The sequence below is a fragment of the Crocodylus porosus genome, unplaced genomic scaffold (assembly GCF_001723895.1).
Source record: "Crocodylus porosus isolate Cpor-Errol unplaced genomic scaffold, CroPor_comp1, whole genome shotgun sequence".
Taxonomy (NCBI): domain Eukaryota; kingdom Metazoa; phylum Chordata; order Crocodylia; family Crocodylidae; genus Crocodylus; species Crocodylus porosus.
This window is the reverse complement of record NW_017728943.1, coordinates 128739933-128756503: the sequence shown is the minus strand read 5'-3', so window position 1 is coordinate 128756503 and position 16571 is coordinate 128739933. Positions and strand designations below refer to the sequence as shown.

The 16571-nt window shown below is 43.4% G+C and overlaps 1 protein-coding gene across 1 annotated transcript in view; it reads left to right on the top strand.

Moving 5' to 3' along the window:
- The window catches only part of ECT2L (epithelial cell transforming 2 like), a 55855-nt gene that overhangs the window by 1092 nt on the left and 38192 nt on the right, over positions 1-16571 (top strand). The window contains exons 2-5 of the mRNA XM_019550174.1: positions 1369-1481; positions 3230-3392; positions 8513-8765; positions 9921-10057. Coding sequence (XP_019405719.1) covers positions 1369-1481; positions 3230-3392; positions 8513-8765; positions 9921-10057 — 666 coding nt within the window. The remainder of the gene's footprint in view (positions 1-1368; positions 1482-3229; positions 3393-8512; positions 8766-9920; positions 10058-16571) is intronic.

Sequence of the window (16571 nt, the reverse complement as noted above, 5' to 3'; positions counted from 1 at the left end):
CATGCACACGTGTGCCCCAGCCCAGCAGGTCAGTTTGTGGGGAGGGAAGGGGCAGGGGCTAGATTGAGGCCCCTGTGGTGAGGGACAGTGCCGCAGAGGCAGGACCAGAGGTAAGCTGAGTGGGGCCCTGGTTGGGTGGGACTTACCTGTTGGGGAGGCATGCCCCCAAATAATTTTTTCTCCCCCTGCCTCTATCTGCCCCCTCCTTGCCTCCCCACAGACTTACCTGCTGGGTGGGGTGGCGGTGGTGCACAGTAGATGTTTGGTTGCTTTTAAATGCCAAAGGTGATTTTCTACTTAAAATGTTGGAGGCCATGGCATCAGTGGGTTCACATTTGTCTCTAACACAGTAGAGAAGTAAGATGAGAACATCCTATTTCATTAATTGTTATGATGTGTTTTCTTTTTAAAAACTAATGTATGCATTGAAACATTGGCACTTTAAAAAGTAAATGGTTCTTTTTCTTTAATCAGATTAGAAACTGTTCTTAATTAAATGGGTATATTTCCCCAAAGCCTGCTTCTAAATGCACTTCTGTGTCTATGTTCATGCCTGCTGGGAAAATGAGGTGTAAGGAATGAGATCTTTGCTGAACAGCAGTTGGAAGAGAGGGAGTGAGAGGAAGTAGACTGTACCTTCAGGGGGCAGGTAAGCTGAGGTCCTCCTTTTAACCTAAAGCAGTGGTTTTCAACCTTTTTTCTTTGTGGACTCCTTTGGAAATTTCAAATGGATGTGCGGACCCCTTTGAATTGTAAGTGTGGGTATTCGCATATTTTTGGTCATTGCTATCTATTGTGGACCTCTAAGGGTCTGCAGGCCACAGATTGAAAACCAATGACTTGGAGGGAATGCCACCCCCCACAAAACCTAGTGCTAAGGAGGACAAAAATTAATGTCTGGTCTCCATCAAGATCCCTACTGTCAAAGATCATCGTAGGCAGATATACAGCTAGGGATCCTCTGTAAATACATGAAAGAGCTGATTTATCCAGGCAGGAAAGGAATAAGAACAATGGGCACAATTCTCCATAATAATCTACTCATTAGTGCTGGTCTTTGTTGTGTGCCAGTAGGAGCTCGAGGTCCCAGCAGGGAACCCAGCCCCTATACACTGTCCCTGAAGAGCTCATGTATTCAACAGAGAAGACAGATAAAAAGATATAAAAGGGAACAGGCAGACATGTGAAATGGCTTGGCTCATTTTATAGAGCAGATCAGTGACCAGTATCACTGAAACAACCTGGATCTCAGTTCCATTTCTCTTTGTAGGATCATACAATCTACAAGCTTTGTTAGACATGCAGCAGAATTACACAGGGTTATATGACATGCTGAATTGTGTATGAAAATACTATGTTTCCTCGTAGCTCTTTCAGGAAAGAATTGGACTTATAAGCCACTGGTTTGATCTGTGGACAGACAAGCAGCGCAAACAATTCCTGCACACAATATTGATGAAATGCAGTAAATCACAACTAAGGTAAGTTAATTAAAAGGACTTGGTTAATGTTTTCTTCTAAACAGGTACATCAGATTATGATGCAAGTCACTGATTCTGCATGAAATCACTTTCTGCATGGATTGCATTGCAACCCTGGGACCTTTAAATATTTCCTTTTCCCCCCCCTCAGAAGTTCTACTTAGTCTGTTTTATTAAAGACACCAGCATAGATTAAGATCTACATTAATGTTGAACTGAAATGATGTGTTTTTATTAAAATTTACCTAATATAGACTTGAAGATCCAGATTCCCTCTTCTTGTATTAAAGGGGAAATAAAAAATATACAGCCTTTTTGCCTAGAAAAATAAGCAGTAGGTACTATTTGGGTAGTACTGGCATTTTGATCAGTACTGTAAAAAGAACTAAGATTCCCTGCCACAGGGATCTCACTGATTAGTACCCTGATCCTGCAATTTTTAATGTAGGCAGGTTGCTAGGGTCAAGCCAGTATATATGTAGTAGGTCATAAAATGTGGAACCTTCTAAAGTACTGAACATCTAAAGTTCCCAAATTTTACAAGCTAAGGGTCTAGTCATGAAATCTCTTTACCTGTAGTCTAACTAACTTCAGTTTGGGTGGGTGTCTGTGGAAGGGTTTGCACACTTGAGGCCTAGCCATTGATTATTAAAGATGGGTCTCCTCAGGTGCATCTATATATGCACTGTATTGCAGAGTTGACTAATTAGCTCCACAGTAGAGTGTTAACTGTCTACATGTGTGCTGGCATTAGGGCACAGTAAATTAACTAACTGCCATAAGATAGTACTGTTGGGGGCAGTGCTATCTTACAGCGTAGTCATTTACTGTACAGAAAGCATGTGTGGACAGTGACTGGGACCAGAGCAGTTTGAGGTGGAGCAGAGCAGACCCAGACTGATAGTAGGCTTGTGGGGGTCAGCCACACGACTTCTCAATTTGTGCACTCTCGTGCCCCAGACAGCCCCGCTGCCACCCAAGCCTGCAGCCTACCCAGGGCTGCTCTGCCCTGGCTCAAACTACTGTTGTCCTAGGTGCACATGCAGACATTGTGCCCAGAAGCAGCTGACTCAGGTGCAAACTGCACTGGAGTTTATTGAGGGACATTAATTGCATGTGTAGATGTGCTCCTTTTTACCTTTTTATGAACATCTTAATCCTTTCCAATCCAAACATCTGAAATGACTGCTTCCTTTTTTGTTGGCCTCAAGTGGGCCTAAGAAAATGATGAAGTTGTCTCTTTTATTCATAGCAGTTGTCTTTCTTAAACTTCTGACCTACTAGTTATCACATAAAGCAGCTTGCAAAAACATAAGGTTACATTTTCAATTCTTTTCAGAACAGTGAAACCAACCTCAGTGATTTAAATGCCCAGAATACCACACAACAGACTCAGTTTAATTTACTTTTGGCCCAGTGCTTTGCAACATGTCCAGTTTACTGCAGAATGTACTATAGAAAACTAGTGCTTCTCTTTATATATAAGCCTGGACTTGTTCCCTGAATGTTGCATCATATCACTGTCATGTGATCATCTTTAGAGTAATAGCCAACTACTGGTAATTAGATTAATAAATAGTGTATATAGCAGCTTTCATTTCTTCCTCATAAGCGCTTGAGGGCTTTGCACTGCAGTGGTCACATCAGAGTCATGTCAATCCTAACAGTATTCTTCATAGACAAGTCAGGCTTTCTGGAAGAGAAGGACGAGGTGGCATAAAAGTATCTGAATATCTATCTCTTCACAGGTTTACCCAAAATTGGTTTGCAGAGAGGATTCCAGTGACCAAAGTGGACTTCACTAGCGTGCTACCACGTTTCATATCTTTGTACATCTTCTCTTTTCTGAGCCCCAAGGAGCTCTGTGCAGCTGCCCAAGTCAGCTGGCACTGGAAATTTTTAACTGAACAGGTCTGGTCATCATAGATCTATAACCCTGCTTCCTCTGCAGGCTGTAAAACTTTCTGATATCAATAGGAACAGTAACTGGACATTTTCAGGTATCAGCAAGTAGGCCAACTAAAAGAGGAATTTGAGTGGGGGTTTGCAGAGGGAGTATCCTCTCTATGTGGTGAGGTCTTTTAGTGTCAACTTGCTGGGTTATCAGTAGTGTAAGAGAGGTAGAGGTACCAAAAGAAACATTGCAGTTGCTAGACAACTTGGTAATACCAAAACTACCACTGCTTGTTCCTCTGCCTCTACCTGTAATAGGCTCTGTTCAGCTAGCCTCTGACCCCAGATGCTTCTATTTAGGTCCTGGTCTGACTTTATGAGGAATGCAACCTGCATGTCCTTGCCAAAAACTGCCAGATGGAGGAATGCTTCTGATATATATGAGGTGCTTGTTACATACCCTCAGACATCAGATAAGTGGGTGGCTAGGCTGATAAGCATCCAAGGTGGATAAGCATCTGAGGTGGCTAGGCTGAAGGGAAGCTAGATTTGAAGGGGCAGGAGGGGCTAATAAGAAGGGCTAAAGGTTAAGCAGGGGTGCAATGGCATGGTTGTACCCTCCATTCAGCTGTGGAGTATACATGAGTAGTGAACTGTCACAGCTCACCAGCATGTTAGCTCAGCTCCTGTTGGAGCTCCACATGTACTGAGCAGCATGGGCTCCAGCCACAGCGTCTGCTTTCTTGGAGCTCTGGCTTGGGTCAACACTTTGAAAAAATACCCAGAAGAAAGCAACACAAATGATGAGAAGCCTAGAAAACATGACCTATAAGGAAAGCTTGGAAGATAGGGAATTATTTAGTCTGGAGAAGAAAAGACTGGGATGAAATTTGATAGTCTTCTCTAAATACAAAAATGGTTGTTATAAAGAGATTGATGATTAGCTGTTTTCTGATCCAAAGAGGGCAGGACAAGGAGTAATTTGTTTGAATTGGGATAACAGAAATTTAGGTAGGATAGTAGGATGAACTTTTTAACTATGAGGGTGGTTGAGCAATGAGGGTGGTTGAGCAACCTTTTATCTAGAAAGGTTGTGGAATCTGTCATTCGAAGTTCTTAAGTGCGGGTTAGACAAACATTGGGATGGTATATTTTAGGCGGGTGGTTCCTGATATTTCTTTTCTCATTTTATCATTCTATGAAATGGGAAATCTGCATTATTCTTTGTATATAGCATAGTTATTCAAGGGAATTTCATATTTTCCTAGATATGTCAGATATATTCTTATCAATGAAAGTCTTATCATGTGTCCATATACCACACTTCTAAGGAATTAGATATGTAATGAAATATTATAAACAATAGGAAAGATTTGCACCAGACTGTTATTCCTATGATACCTGATAGAGTGAACCTTTAAACTTTGCTTTACTTAATTCACTAACTCTGAATTATTGGAATCTTATCCAGGGGCCAGGTCTATGCAGCAATGCCATGTCAGGCAGGGGTGTAAAGAACTATGATCTCTGACCCTGTAAAACCCCAATGGATATGCAAGTCTAAGAGCAAAATTGTGCTTTTTCTGCTTCAGTTGTATGAGGTGTTTTTTCTTATCAGGAAAAGGCACAACTTTGCCATTATGGTTTGTTCACAGAAAACCATTTAGCCATTGTTTTCTGACAGAGCAATCTGAGTATAGGTATAGCGCAATTCTAGCAAGTTTTTTAAATTACACATGAAGGTATTTTTCTTCTCTCTGACCAGAAGACTTCTATCCTATCATTTCATTTTTTATGATTTGACTGTATAGTTAAACCTGCTTTGGCTTATGACTTTAAACGTATGGATCAAGTAACATAACAGAGTAAATAATTTATAGCTGTGTGGTCAGCTAGACATTTTGAAACCTGTAACTTTCTCTAGTGGTTGCTGTGGAACATACTTAAACTGATAAGGCTAAGGTTTAGTCGCTAGGAATATCCACAGTGCTACTGTTTGTTATTATCCATATAAATACATAGTGGGCATGTCTACACAAGATGCTTAACTTGCGAAGTAAGCATGTGTGTTTACACATGCACATTCTTGCTTTGCAGTAAACCTCCTTAATACCAAGTAAATTTGCTACCTGCAAATGCAAGTAACGCATTTACTCGCCATTAGTAACGGCACTGTAGTGCCTGTGTAGACGCCTGACTAGAAGTAAAATCTGTTCCCAGTCAGCCATCCAGTAGGGGGTGGGAGATTGCTCCCTGCTCCTGAGAACTGCCTACTGTGAGGGCAGGCTCTGCCACAGAAGCCTGGGCAAGGACTATATCCCCCTGCCCTGGCAGCAGGGAGCTGCGATTAGGTAGTGGGGACTGGGAGATAAGATACTTATCACCCAGCCTCTGCTCTGCCATCGCAGTCGGGGTACAGAGGATTGGGAGACCCTTCCAGCCCGAGCCCCGCAGTCATGGGCCTCAGGGTAGAAGACTCTTATTTCCCAGCCCAAGCCCCAATCATGGAGTTAGGGGCTGCGTGCTTCCTCCCAGACCCCGCTCTGAAATTGTGGGGTGGGGCTGGGAACAAGTTTCCCAACTTCCACTGCATGATTGCAATTCTGATTGTGGAGCAGCGGCTGGCTGGGAGCTCCTTGTGTGGGGACAGTTCCTCACCCAGCCTGGAGCTGGCTGGGACCTACCCCTGACCTGGACAGTTCCCAGCCAGCCACCAGCTGTGTGGGGAATCATTTGCAGCCTGAAGGTAGCTACGGACTATCCTGTTTTGGTCAGTTGCCCAGCCAGCTCTGGGCTGTGCATACGCGGGAGTAGTCACGAAGAAGGAATATACTTACTCCTAGGAGCAAGGGAGTAGCCACCAAGAAGGAGTAAACCTACTTGGCTCGCATTTGCAGGGAGTCTGTCAGAAAGGTCAAAGCAGCAATGGAACTTAGACTGGCATAAAAAATTTAAGACAACAAAAGTCCTTCAGGTATATAGGGAGCAAAAAAGAAGGCACATGGCAACATAGGACATCTACAGGACAGACTAGGGCAATTGGTGACAGATAGGAGTGACAAAGCTGAGCTCTTCAATGAGTTTTTCTCATCTGTATTCCTGAACACAGATAAAGACACATCTCCCAGCTGGATTATAGGCAGGCACAAGAGGGACCCCAGCCCACCAACAGTTAGTCCCAACCTAGTGAAAGGACACTTGGAGGAGCTGAACATGTTTAAGTCAGCAGCCCCAGACTATCTTCATCCAAGGATGCTGAGGGAATTAGCCAGTGTCATAGCAAAACCACTGGCAAGACTGTTTGAGCACTCCTGGTGCTCAGGACAGGTCCCAGATGACTGGAAAAGGGCCAATGTGGTTCCTATTTTCAAGAATGGGAGGAAGGAGGATCTGGGTCACTACAGGTTGGTTAGTCTCACCTCTATCCTTGGGAAAACCTTTGAAAAAATTAAGGAACACATTTGTTGGAGTCCAGCAGAAAAAATAATGCTGAAGGGCAATCAGCATGGATTCATAGCAGGTGGATCCTGCCTGGCTAACCTTTCTTCTTTTTACAACCAGGTTACAAAATGCTTAAATACAGGAGTTGAGGTCAGTGTCATTTACTTGGATTTTAAAAAGACTTTCGATATGGTGTCTCATCCCATTCTTACAGATAAGCTAAGTGTCTGTGATGTAGATGACTACATGGACAGGTGGGTGGCAAATTGGCTTGTGGGATGAACCCAGGGAGTGGTGGCGGATGGGTCGGTATTGATGTGGAAAGATGTGGGCAGTGGGGTTCCTCAAGGTTCAGTCCTTGGACCAGTGCTGTTCAGTATCTTCATCAGTGACTCAGATGAGGGTGTGGAGAGCACTCTGTCCAAATTTGTGGACAAGACCAAATTATGGGGCAAAGTAAACACATGGGCAGGAGCGACCTGAGCAGGGTGTGGGGCCCAGGGCAAATCAGTCCATGTGGGGCCCTGCCCCAACTCCGATCCCATGGCTCCTGATCCGAAGAAGATGCCACCAGCATTGGCAGCAGCAATGTTGGTGGCGGGTGGGGGTGGTAGCAAGCAGCTGGATACGGAGCCACGTGACTCCACACTGCTGCTGCTCCGCCCGGCTCTGCGGAGCCCCCAAAGCATAGGGTGTTTGCCCTGATTCACCCCCTGTAGGGATGGCCCTGCACACAGGGGGGGAGGGAACAGATTCAGGCAGGTTTGGATAGGTTGGAAAAGTGGGTAGAACAGAACAGGATGCAGTTTAACAACGATAAGTGCAAAGTGCTGCACCTAGGAAAGAGAGAATCACAAACATATATGCAGATTGGGAGATGACCTTCTAAGTAGCACAGTGGCAGAAAGGGAACTTGGAGTCATAGTAGACTCCAAGCTGAACATGAGTCGTTAATGTGACAAAGTGATCAGTAAAGCTAACCACAGTCTATCGTGCATTAGCAAGTGCATCACGAACAGTCTAGTGAAGTGATACTTCCCCTCTATGCAGCATTGGTAAGGCCACAGCTGGAGTACTATGTTCGGTTTTGAGCGCCGCACTTCAAGAAGGATGTGGATAACCTTCAGAGGGTCCAGAGGAGGGCCACTTATAGCAACACGCTCCATTATAGCGCGTTGCTACAGTGTGTAGCAGCTAAAAATAACCGTGCACCACTGGCACAGCGCAGTGCTTCTTTTTGTAGATGCACAGTAAATCTAGGCTGGAGTAAATGCATGTGTAGACATGCCCAGTATAAAACATAAGTGCTATACAACATACACAGATAAATATGGGTCTTAAAAAATTGCTCATAATAGCTCAATAGTTAATCTTCTCTTTCTTTTCTGCATTCTTTTTAGATGAAATATGACAATCAAGGAGACAGCACAGTATTTCCAAATGAAGAATTTTTAAGACAACAAATGCAATGCTTGTATTTGAATTCATTAATATGATTTAAGTATTCCTTCTTAGGAGTACATAAGAAAATGCCATAGCAGGCTCTAAGCCCCTACCACATTTTTAGATAATTCATCGAAAAATACCTGCAAGTTTTAACCAGTAGCAATATAATTTATCTTAGGGTTTTAAGTAGGAACTCTTTTTTCCCTACCTTACAGCTTGCCTTCCCTCTTTTGTTGTCATCTTGTCTTAAGGATTGTTTGTGGATGCCAAAATGCATCAAGTTTGGATGGTTCCTGCCATACACTCCAACAGACAATGAACACAGTGCTTGGAAGCGACATTATATCACCTGTGCAACTACATTGGATTACCTCACTCCAAGGGAAGCCAGTAAAATCTATGGGACCCTCAATGAACCAAAATCTCAAAATGAGGAGCAGGAAGAAAGGCTGCGAGAAAAACAGCTGAGAAAAATGATTCAGGAAAGATTGGCATTACACAAGAGTCAGTGGCATTAAATAACTATATTTTTCTTTTAAAATTAATAAACTAGTTATCTTAACTATTCAAATATTCAAAGACCATTTGCTTAGGAAAACTAATTTTTATAGTTCAAATCCTTTTCAATATAAAAAGGTTACGTTCTAAAAATTGGAAATACAAAAATTATTATTTTTCTTCAGTAACAGTTGCTAAACCATGTAACATGCATTATAGTTTTTAAAATATGTCAGTTGTAAAAGCTATGAAAAATATAAAATTGTCAGCAGTTGCATTTCAGTATACACTGTTGTACAAATTTAGAACAATGAAGGTTGGAGAGGAAAACGTTAAATAGCTGTGCATCCGGGAGAATATTTAGTTACTGTTATGGATAAAATCAAATTTGAGCCAGAAGTTAGGGACTCTTGTTGTTGGGGTTTTTTTAAATTATTTGGATAAAATCTAAGACAACCAAAAATATTTCCATGGAATTTCATGAAATTAGAGACTTACAAACATTCCACAGTGTATTGAGATTTTTGACTACCAAATCTAATAATCATGGATATTTGATATTAGACATAGATTGTTAATTTTTATTCACCATATGTGATTCCTCCATTTTTTCATTCTATGTTGGAAAGGATTTATCTATTAATGCAGTATTCTGGTATTAAAGATATTCTGGAAAGCACACCTTAGTGTCCACTCTCACCAATGTCATATTTATTCTTTAGTCCAAGATCCCAGTTCCTGGAGTCATATTCATCTCCATTCTCTTTTTTTTTTCCTTTCTAAAGAAGGTTTCTAGGCTTCCTGGGGGGATAACACTTAAAAAGAACAAGTCCCAAGTTCTATAAAAAGAACTCAGTATTTTTTTTAATTCTGTATTTTTTTAAAACCAGGTTGTTATTTTTGAATGCTTGCAGTTGTCAACACTGCACCTTTTTTCATGCATTCAATTAGTACAGTGACCAATTCCTAGTCTAGCATAATCGGGATCTTCAGGTGGAATTATTCTATTTAGATAAAATACAATGTTTGCCATGTAACACTATCTTGCTTTTTTCACTTCATCATTTCTCTAATTACTGCCTCGTTGCTTCTAACAGCGTTTGCTTAAATTGCATTGGAGATGCAAAGGATTAAACAGCTGCGATTGTGCTCCTTTTTTAGAGGCTTTATTCAAGGCACGACCACCCTGGGGAAGCAGGACATGGAGCTCAAGGTTTTTAAAATCATCATTACAGCCATGCCCGGCCCAGACTATTCAGGACTGCACCAGACTTCAGGCAGCTTTGCTAATAATTAAGGTACTGGGTTCCCTCCCCACAAAAACCTGCTTTCATTTGATCCTTTGTAGATCAGTCAGACTCATTGTTCTGTTACTAGCATTACCAGGTGAGGCATCTATCTTGTCACACATCATTTTCTGATCAGACAACTCTTTTCATGTACCAACATTTAGTGCAGGATGCTGAAGTTGGTTGTCAGTGTTAAGAGAGAGATTCTGTTTGAATCTGAACTAATGGAAATGCAGTTATTGAAAGTACTTCAGTTTGTTTATTTATGTCTATGTAATGCTATTTAAGTCAGCACAGTTTATAGCCTTTATTTATTGAGGACCTGTTTCTGCCATCTTTACAGACTGAGTAGTACCTTACTCGCTGGGTGTGTCTACACGAGATGCTTTACTACACAGTAGACTAATTTACTGCACAGTAAAGCATCACTGTCTATATGTGCACACATTTACTGTACAGTAAATTAGTCTACTGTGTAGTTAGCTGCCACCTGTGAATACTGGGAACAAATCTGCTCCCAGTTGGCCTAACCAGCAGGGGGCCACAGGAGACAGGGAGCTCTTTGTCCCAGTCCCGGTGCTACTCAGCTCCCCAGCTACACACAGGTGCTGGGAACCAATCAGCACCAGGACTGGGGAGCTCTCTGCCCCCTGTCCCAGTGCCTGGTGTGGAAATGGCAGCTCCAGAGGACAAGCAGATTCTCAGGCCCTGCCTGCTCCCCAGAGCAGCCGGCAGCTGCCTGAGAGTCCCGTGTTCCCCCACACCTGGCAAGAGGCTTGCTGGCAGCTGCCCCACACCCAGGACAGCTCTTGGCAACTCCCTGTCTGGCAGGGAGCTTGCTGGCAGCTGTGTCCCCCAACGGGCACAGGGCTAGGAGAGCTCTGACTGCTGCAGGGGAGCTCTCTCCTGGCCCTGTGTGCATCAGGTCCTCTCCCAATATACATGGGAGAAGGACACAGCTGCTGCTGCTGCTGTTGGCAGAGCTCTCCTGACTTCATGCCCACTGGGACTGGCCTCTCCTGGCTCCATGCTCACTGGGACTGGCATGTCCCTTGCTAACTCACCTTCAAGACACATTTGGATGCTTATCTTGCTGGGATCCTATGATCCCTGCTGACTTCCTGCCCCTGGGGCATGGGACTGGACTCGATGATCCTCCGGGCTCCCTTCCAGCCCAAATGTCTATGAAATCTATGAAACTCCCAGGCTAGTGCAAGGGGCAGCCTGGAGCTACCCCTGGCTGCTGCAGGTGGGCAGAGCAGAATGGGAGCATCCCTGTACTGAAGTGCTTCCATTGGGAGCAAATCTGTTCCCAGGAAGGCTTACTGCGTGGTAAAATACTGTGAATGAATAGCACATGTAGAGGCACCCACTGGATGCTTTTACACATGACACTACATGGCTGTAGCAATGTGCTCCCTCGTTATACTACGTTGGTATGGCAATGTAGCAGCTGAAACTAACCATGTACAGCATGCATGGCACAATACGGACTCTTACCGTGCCATCATTTAGCACTTTCAAAAGGAAATACTAAATGATGGAGCAGTAACAAAGGTGACCTAGGAACATGTGTAGGCACGCCTACTGTGTACTAGTGGAGTAAAGTACCCTGTACCATGGATAAGGCTGGGAAAATAAGACCAATAATAGTTATGCTGTAAGTGAAAATTCTATGGAATTGTTTTCTGTCTGAAATGCACCTGATGATAAAGTATAGTGGGCCTTTGCTTATCTAATAATGCTGGGTTCAGAATGGCTCCCATGGTATGAATACATAAGATAGTGCAGTACTGTGTAGAGATACCTAAGTAGGCTCTGAACAAATTAGTTTGGTTTTGAGAAGCAGAATACCACAGTGCTTTGCCTGGGGCTACCATGCTCTACTGCCCATTATGGTTAATTAGTTTGGACGAGAACTGGGACTAACCAGGTTCTGATATCCAAGCTCTGTCATGACAGAATGTGGCAAGCATTCAGGATATGCTGGTAAGTGCTACAAAGGCTGCGACTTGTATATTTTAACAAAGAAAGGGCAAATCCTGCAAACATTTAACATCATAAACTGAGAGTGGACTTGATAACAAGCTTCAAATACCTGAAGGGCAATTTATAAGGAGGATGAAAATAGATTTTTTTGTGTGCGACTGTAGGGAACAGAACTAGGAGCAATGACCTCAAACTGCAGCAGAGAAAATGTAGGCTGAAGATTAGGAGTAACTTTCTAACTATGAGGGTAGTGAAACATTGAGACAGGCTACCTGCAAAAGTTATGACATCTCCATCCCTGGATATTTTCAGGACCAGTTTAGAAGGAAACTTGGCTGGGATAGTTTAATGTATGATTATTATGGGTGTGCGAAGCGGGTCCTATTATATATGGATTCAGTGATTTAATTAATTGATTCGGATCACTGTCCCTGATTTGATTTGGCCGAATCTGAATCTGAAGATTCGATGCTGATTTGGACACAGACGCACCTTTAAAAGTTTTTTCTACGTACCTTGAAGTAGCAGGTGTGGCTTGTGAATGCTGCAATGCTGGAGCATGTGGAGCATCCCACAGGAGTGGGGGGGGTCTCTCCATGTGCTCAGCAGCAAACCCAGAAGTAGACCGGAAGTACTTCCAGTCCACTTCCAGGTCTGCTGGGGAACATGCTGCCCCCCCCCTCGGCAATCACCTGCAGGGGGACCCCAGATGCAGGAGGCACCAGTCACCAAGCTGGGGGGGAGATGTGGGGGTCCCCCAGCACACTCCCCAGTGGACCCAAAAGTAGAACAGAAGTGCTTCTAGTCTACTTCTGGGTCTTCTGACAAGGACACTGGGGAGCCCCCCATGCTTCTGTGGGACTCCATGTGCCCCAGCATTGCAGCATTTATGAGCCCCTGCTACCTAGAGGCATGTAGAAAATGCATTTAAAGCTGTGTCTATGTCCAAATGTCTTAATTTTTTCAAATCTCTCTGAATCGATTTGGAGGGTCCTGATTTGATTCAGAGAGATTAAAGGGTCCTCTGGTTCAATTCGGAGATTCAGCCACTGAATTGGGCCAGATCTCTGCCAAATCAAATCAGGGACTGAAGCTTCTCACAGCCCTAATGATTATCCTGCCTTGAGCAGTGTCTGGACAAGATGACCTCCTGAGGTCCCTTCAGGTCCTACATTCCTATGACTGGTATTGATTGGGGAATACTGTTTGTGGGTATTTGTTTACTGTAAACACTCTGAGCTGTTTGGATAGGGTGGGATATACATCTAAAATACATAATTTAAAAATAAATTAAGGTTTTTGAATGTGTACACCCAAACAACACAACAAAGTCAAGTATTTATAACAATGGACAATGAATACAGAAAGAAGAAAATCCTCCATTACATATCCAACTCTGTATGAAAGAGAAAAGTGATTAACCATGTTAGTCTGAAGTCAGTCAGAAGGCAGGATAGATATGTACCTTCGTAGACTAACTAAATAAGATATATATGAGAGCACAGCTTTTGTGAACCAAAGTTCACTTCATCAGCATCTATACATATCTTATTTAGTTAGCCAACAATGGTGCATATCTACCTTGGCTTCTGACTCTCTTCATAAAATCAGTCTTAATGCATTACAGGACCTTATTTACAACTATTCCTCTGAGGTATTGAGTGCCTTGGGGTTCTTCAGACTTCAGCAGGAGTTGAGGGTGGTTGACGAGACACTGGGCGCGTCTACCTAAGACACTTTACTGTGCTGTATAGCAAATTAGTATGTAGTAAGCATCACCATCTACCAGTGCAGACCCTTACTCCACAGGATGTGTAGGTGAGAGACTGGAGCAAATTTGCTCCCTGTCAGCTGGGCAGCAGGGGGCAGGAGATTGCATCCTGCCCCCTGGAGCTGCCTGCTGCTGGGGCAGCCTCTGCAGCAGAATCTAGATGGGGACAATGTCCCTCTGCCCCAGGAGCAGGGAACACCCAGCCCCCACTCCATGACTGCAGAGCTGGGGCCAGGAGTTCACTGCATGGGGAGTTCTCCGCCCAGCCTGGAGCTGGATGGGATCTTTCCTGGGACTAGGACAGTTCCTGGCCAGCCCCAATTATGTGGAGAGGTCTACACATGCGGCCTAGGAACTGTCCTGTTTTGAGCAGTCCCCAGCTAGCTCAGAGCTGCATGTATAGACTTCCTTGCACAGCCTGGGTCTGGCTAGGAACTGTTCTGGTCTGGGTCAAGTCCGAGCCCTGCAGATTTTTTCCCAGCCCCATGCCTCAATCGGGTAATCAAGGTATGACCTGAACAATTTATTTACAAATTGAGTCAATAAGATTGACTTTTTGTTCTGGTTTGGGATGGGAAAAATTTTAAAATCAGAATAATTCTCATAAAGCAGGAAAACAGTTTCTAGGGTAGCCCTATTTTACATATATAAATCAATATTTAGGGTCCTGGTTTTATAAAGTAGCATTTCTCGAACTGTGGTGCATGTGGGGAGCCCCATGGCAGCTGCCACCATTGATTCCCCTTGCCACTGAATTATATATGCTAGCCTTTGCACATTGCTGAAGTGATGCTTGAGGTTTCATCTGTGTTGTGCAATTTACAGAATTCTGTTTGAACTAGAAATCTGCAAAAACTGATCTACTGGTAGTTCTGAAAAGCTGAAAAAATAATTTCAGACTGATCTGAAATTTCAAAATCTTCTGTAATCTAAGAAGTCAGAAAACAGTCTGGTCTCATTTGGCAAAATGAAATGTTTTGTTTTGTTTGTTCTTGAGGTTTAATTTTTTGCAATACAATTGAAGGAAATTTTGGAATGAAACATTGTATCAAATAAAAAACCCTAAGTATTTCATTCTAAATGGGATAGGACATGAACATTTTCATATTTTGAGTTTCTAAATGCTTTTTACTGAAACCATTTTTATTGAAACAATCAAAAAAATAATAATTTGTGAAAAGTTTCAGTTGACCTAACTGCATTTTTTCAGTTGAACAGTTTTAGCCAAAAAACCAAAGTTGCCCAGCTGTATTTTTTACTACTGTTCTTCTGTTCTTCAGAGGCTCCTTCTACATATTATAGATATTATGTAATTAGCTGGTTAATTGTGTAGTTAACTGAAACCAGATACACCTGCAAAGTAGCAATCACGCCATAAAAATCTCCAACCAGCTATAAAGTTAGACCTCAAAATTGTATACTAACTTTATGGTTGGTATCCAGCTTTGATTTGCATGTATAGCAGGGTCCTCCATGAAGCTGTGAGCATTGTGAGCTGACCAGGCTCTCAGCTGCAGGAGTGCACCAGGCCCAGCCGGGGCCAGGAGTCCCACAACTGAGGGGATTCACAGCTCAGGCAGCTGTGGGCTCTGGGTCTTCGTAGCACCACACAGATGCTAGGAACCAGCTGGGGCATGACTATGATCTCCCAGCCCCAGGGCTGCATGGAGCCTCAGGGGTATGTGAAACCTTCAGAGCTGGAAGATCATGGTGCTGTGACAGTCTCCCAGCCTTAGGGGTGCATGAAACTGCTGAGGCTGGGAGACTGTAGCAGCCATGAGCTCCCAGCCCCAGGGGCTCCATGCACAATGAGGCTTCACACACTGGCAGGAAGATGTGATGGGATCTAATGTGTGATCCCACAATCCTGTTTCCTGCCATGCATGTGTGGCATGGTAGGAAGTGTGAATGTATGGATCACACATTAGATCCCATTGTACCTTTACCTGCATGTGTAGAGTGGCCCTGAGAAACACATTTAAATACATCTGCTTTTGTTTTAGGGGTGGTGGTTATGGCTGTGTTGGTCTAAGGACATAGGCAGACACGGTTCTTTGGGTAAATGTGATATCTTTTATTAGACCAACTAAATAAAAATTTCCAACAGTTTTCCAACTATTTAGTTGGTCTAATATAAGACATCACATTTACCAAAAACCTTGTCTGCCTCTGATTTTGTTTGTCTCTTTCAATCATAGAATCATAGAAAATGAGGGTTGGAAAGGACCTCAGGAGGTCGTCTAGTCCAACCTAATGGGAAGGAAAGGGGCAGCACCCCTGCTCAAAGCAGAACCATCCCCAACTAGATCATCCCAACCAATGTTTTGTCTAACTGGGTTTTAAAAACCTCAAGGATGGAGATTCCACAGCCCCCCTGGGTCATCTGTTCCAGTGCTTTACTACCTTTCTAGTGAGAGCTTTTTCTTGTATCTAACCAAAATTTCTCTTGCAGTAACTTCAGACCATTTTTCTTTGTTCTGTTATCTGGTACCACAGGTAACAGTCTAGTTCCATCCTCTTTCTAACAATACTTTAGGTAGTTGAAGGCCACTGTTAAATCCCCACTCAGTCTTCTGGGGCCTTTGTACATGCCACATTTTTTGCCCTTTCTTGTGCTGCAACAGTATGACTGTTTGCACGAGAGGGTTTTCCAGATGCTTTAGAAGTTTTTCTGGTGCAGGACCATCCTGCTCTCCTATGGTGCCAGCCGGGGACCAGGCTTAAACTGTTTGAAAACCAAGTGTGTGCAAACACTGATGTGAC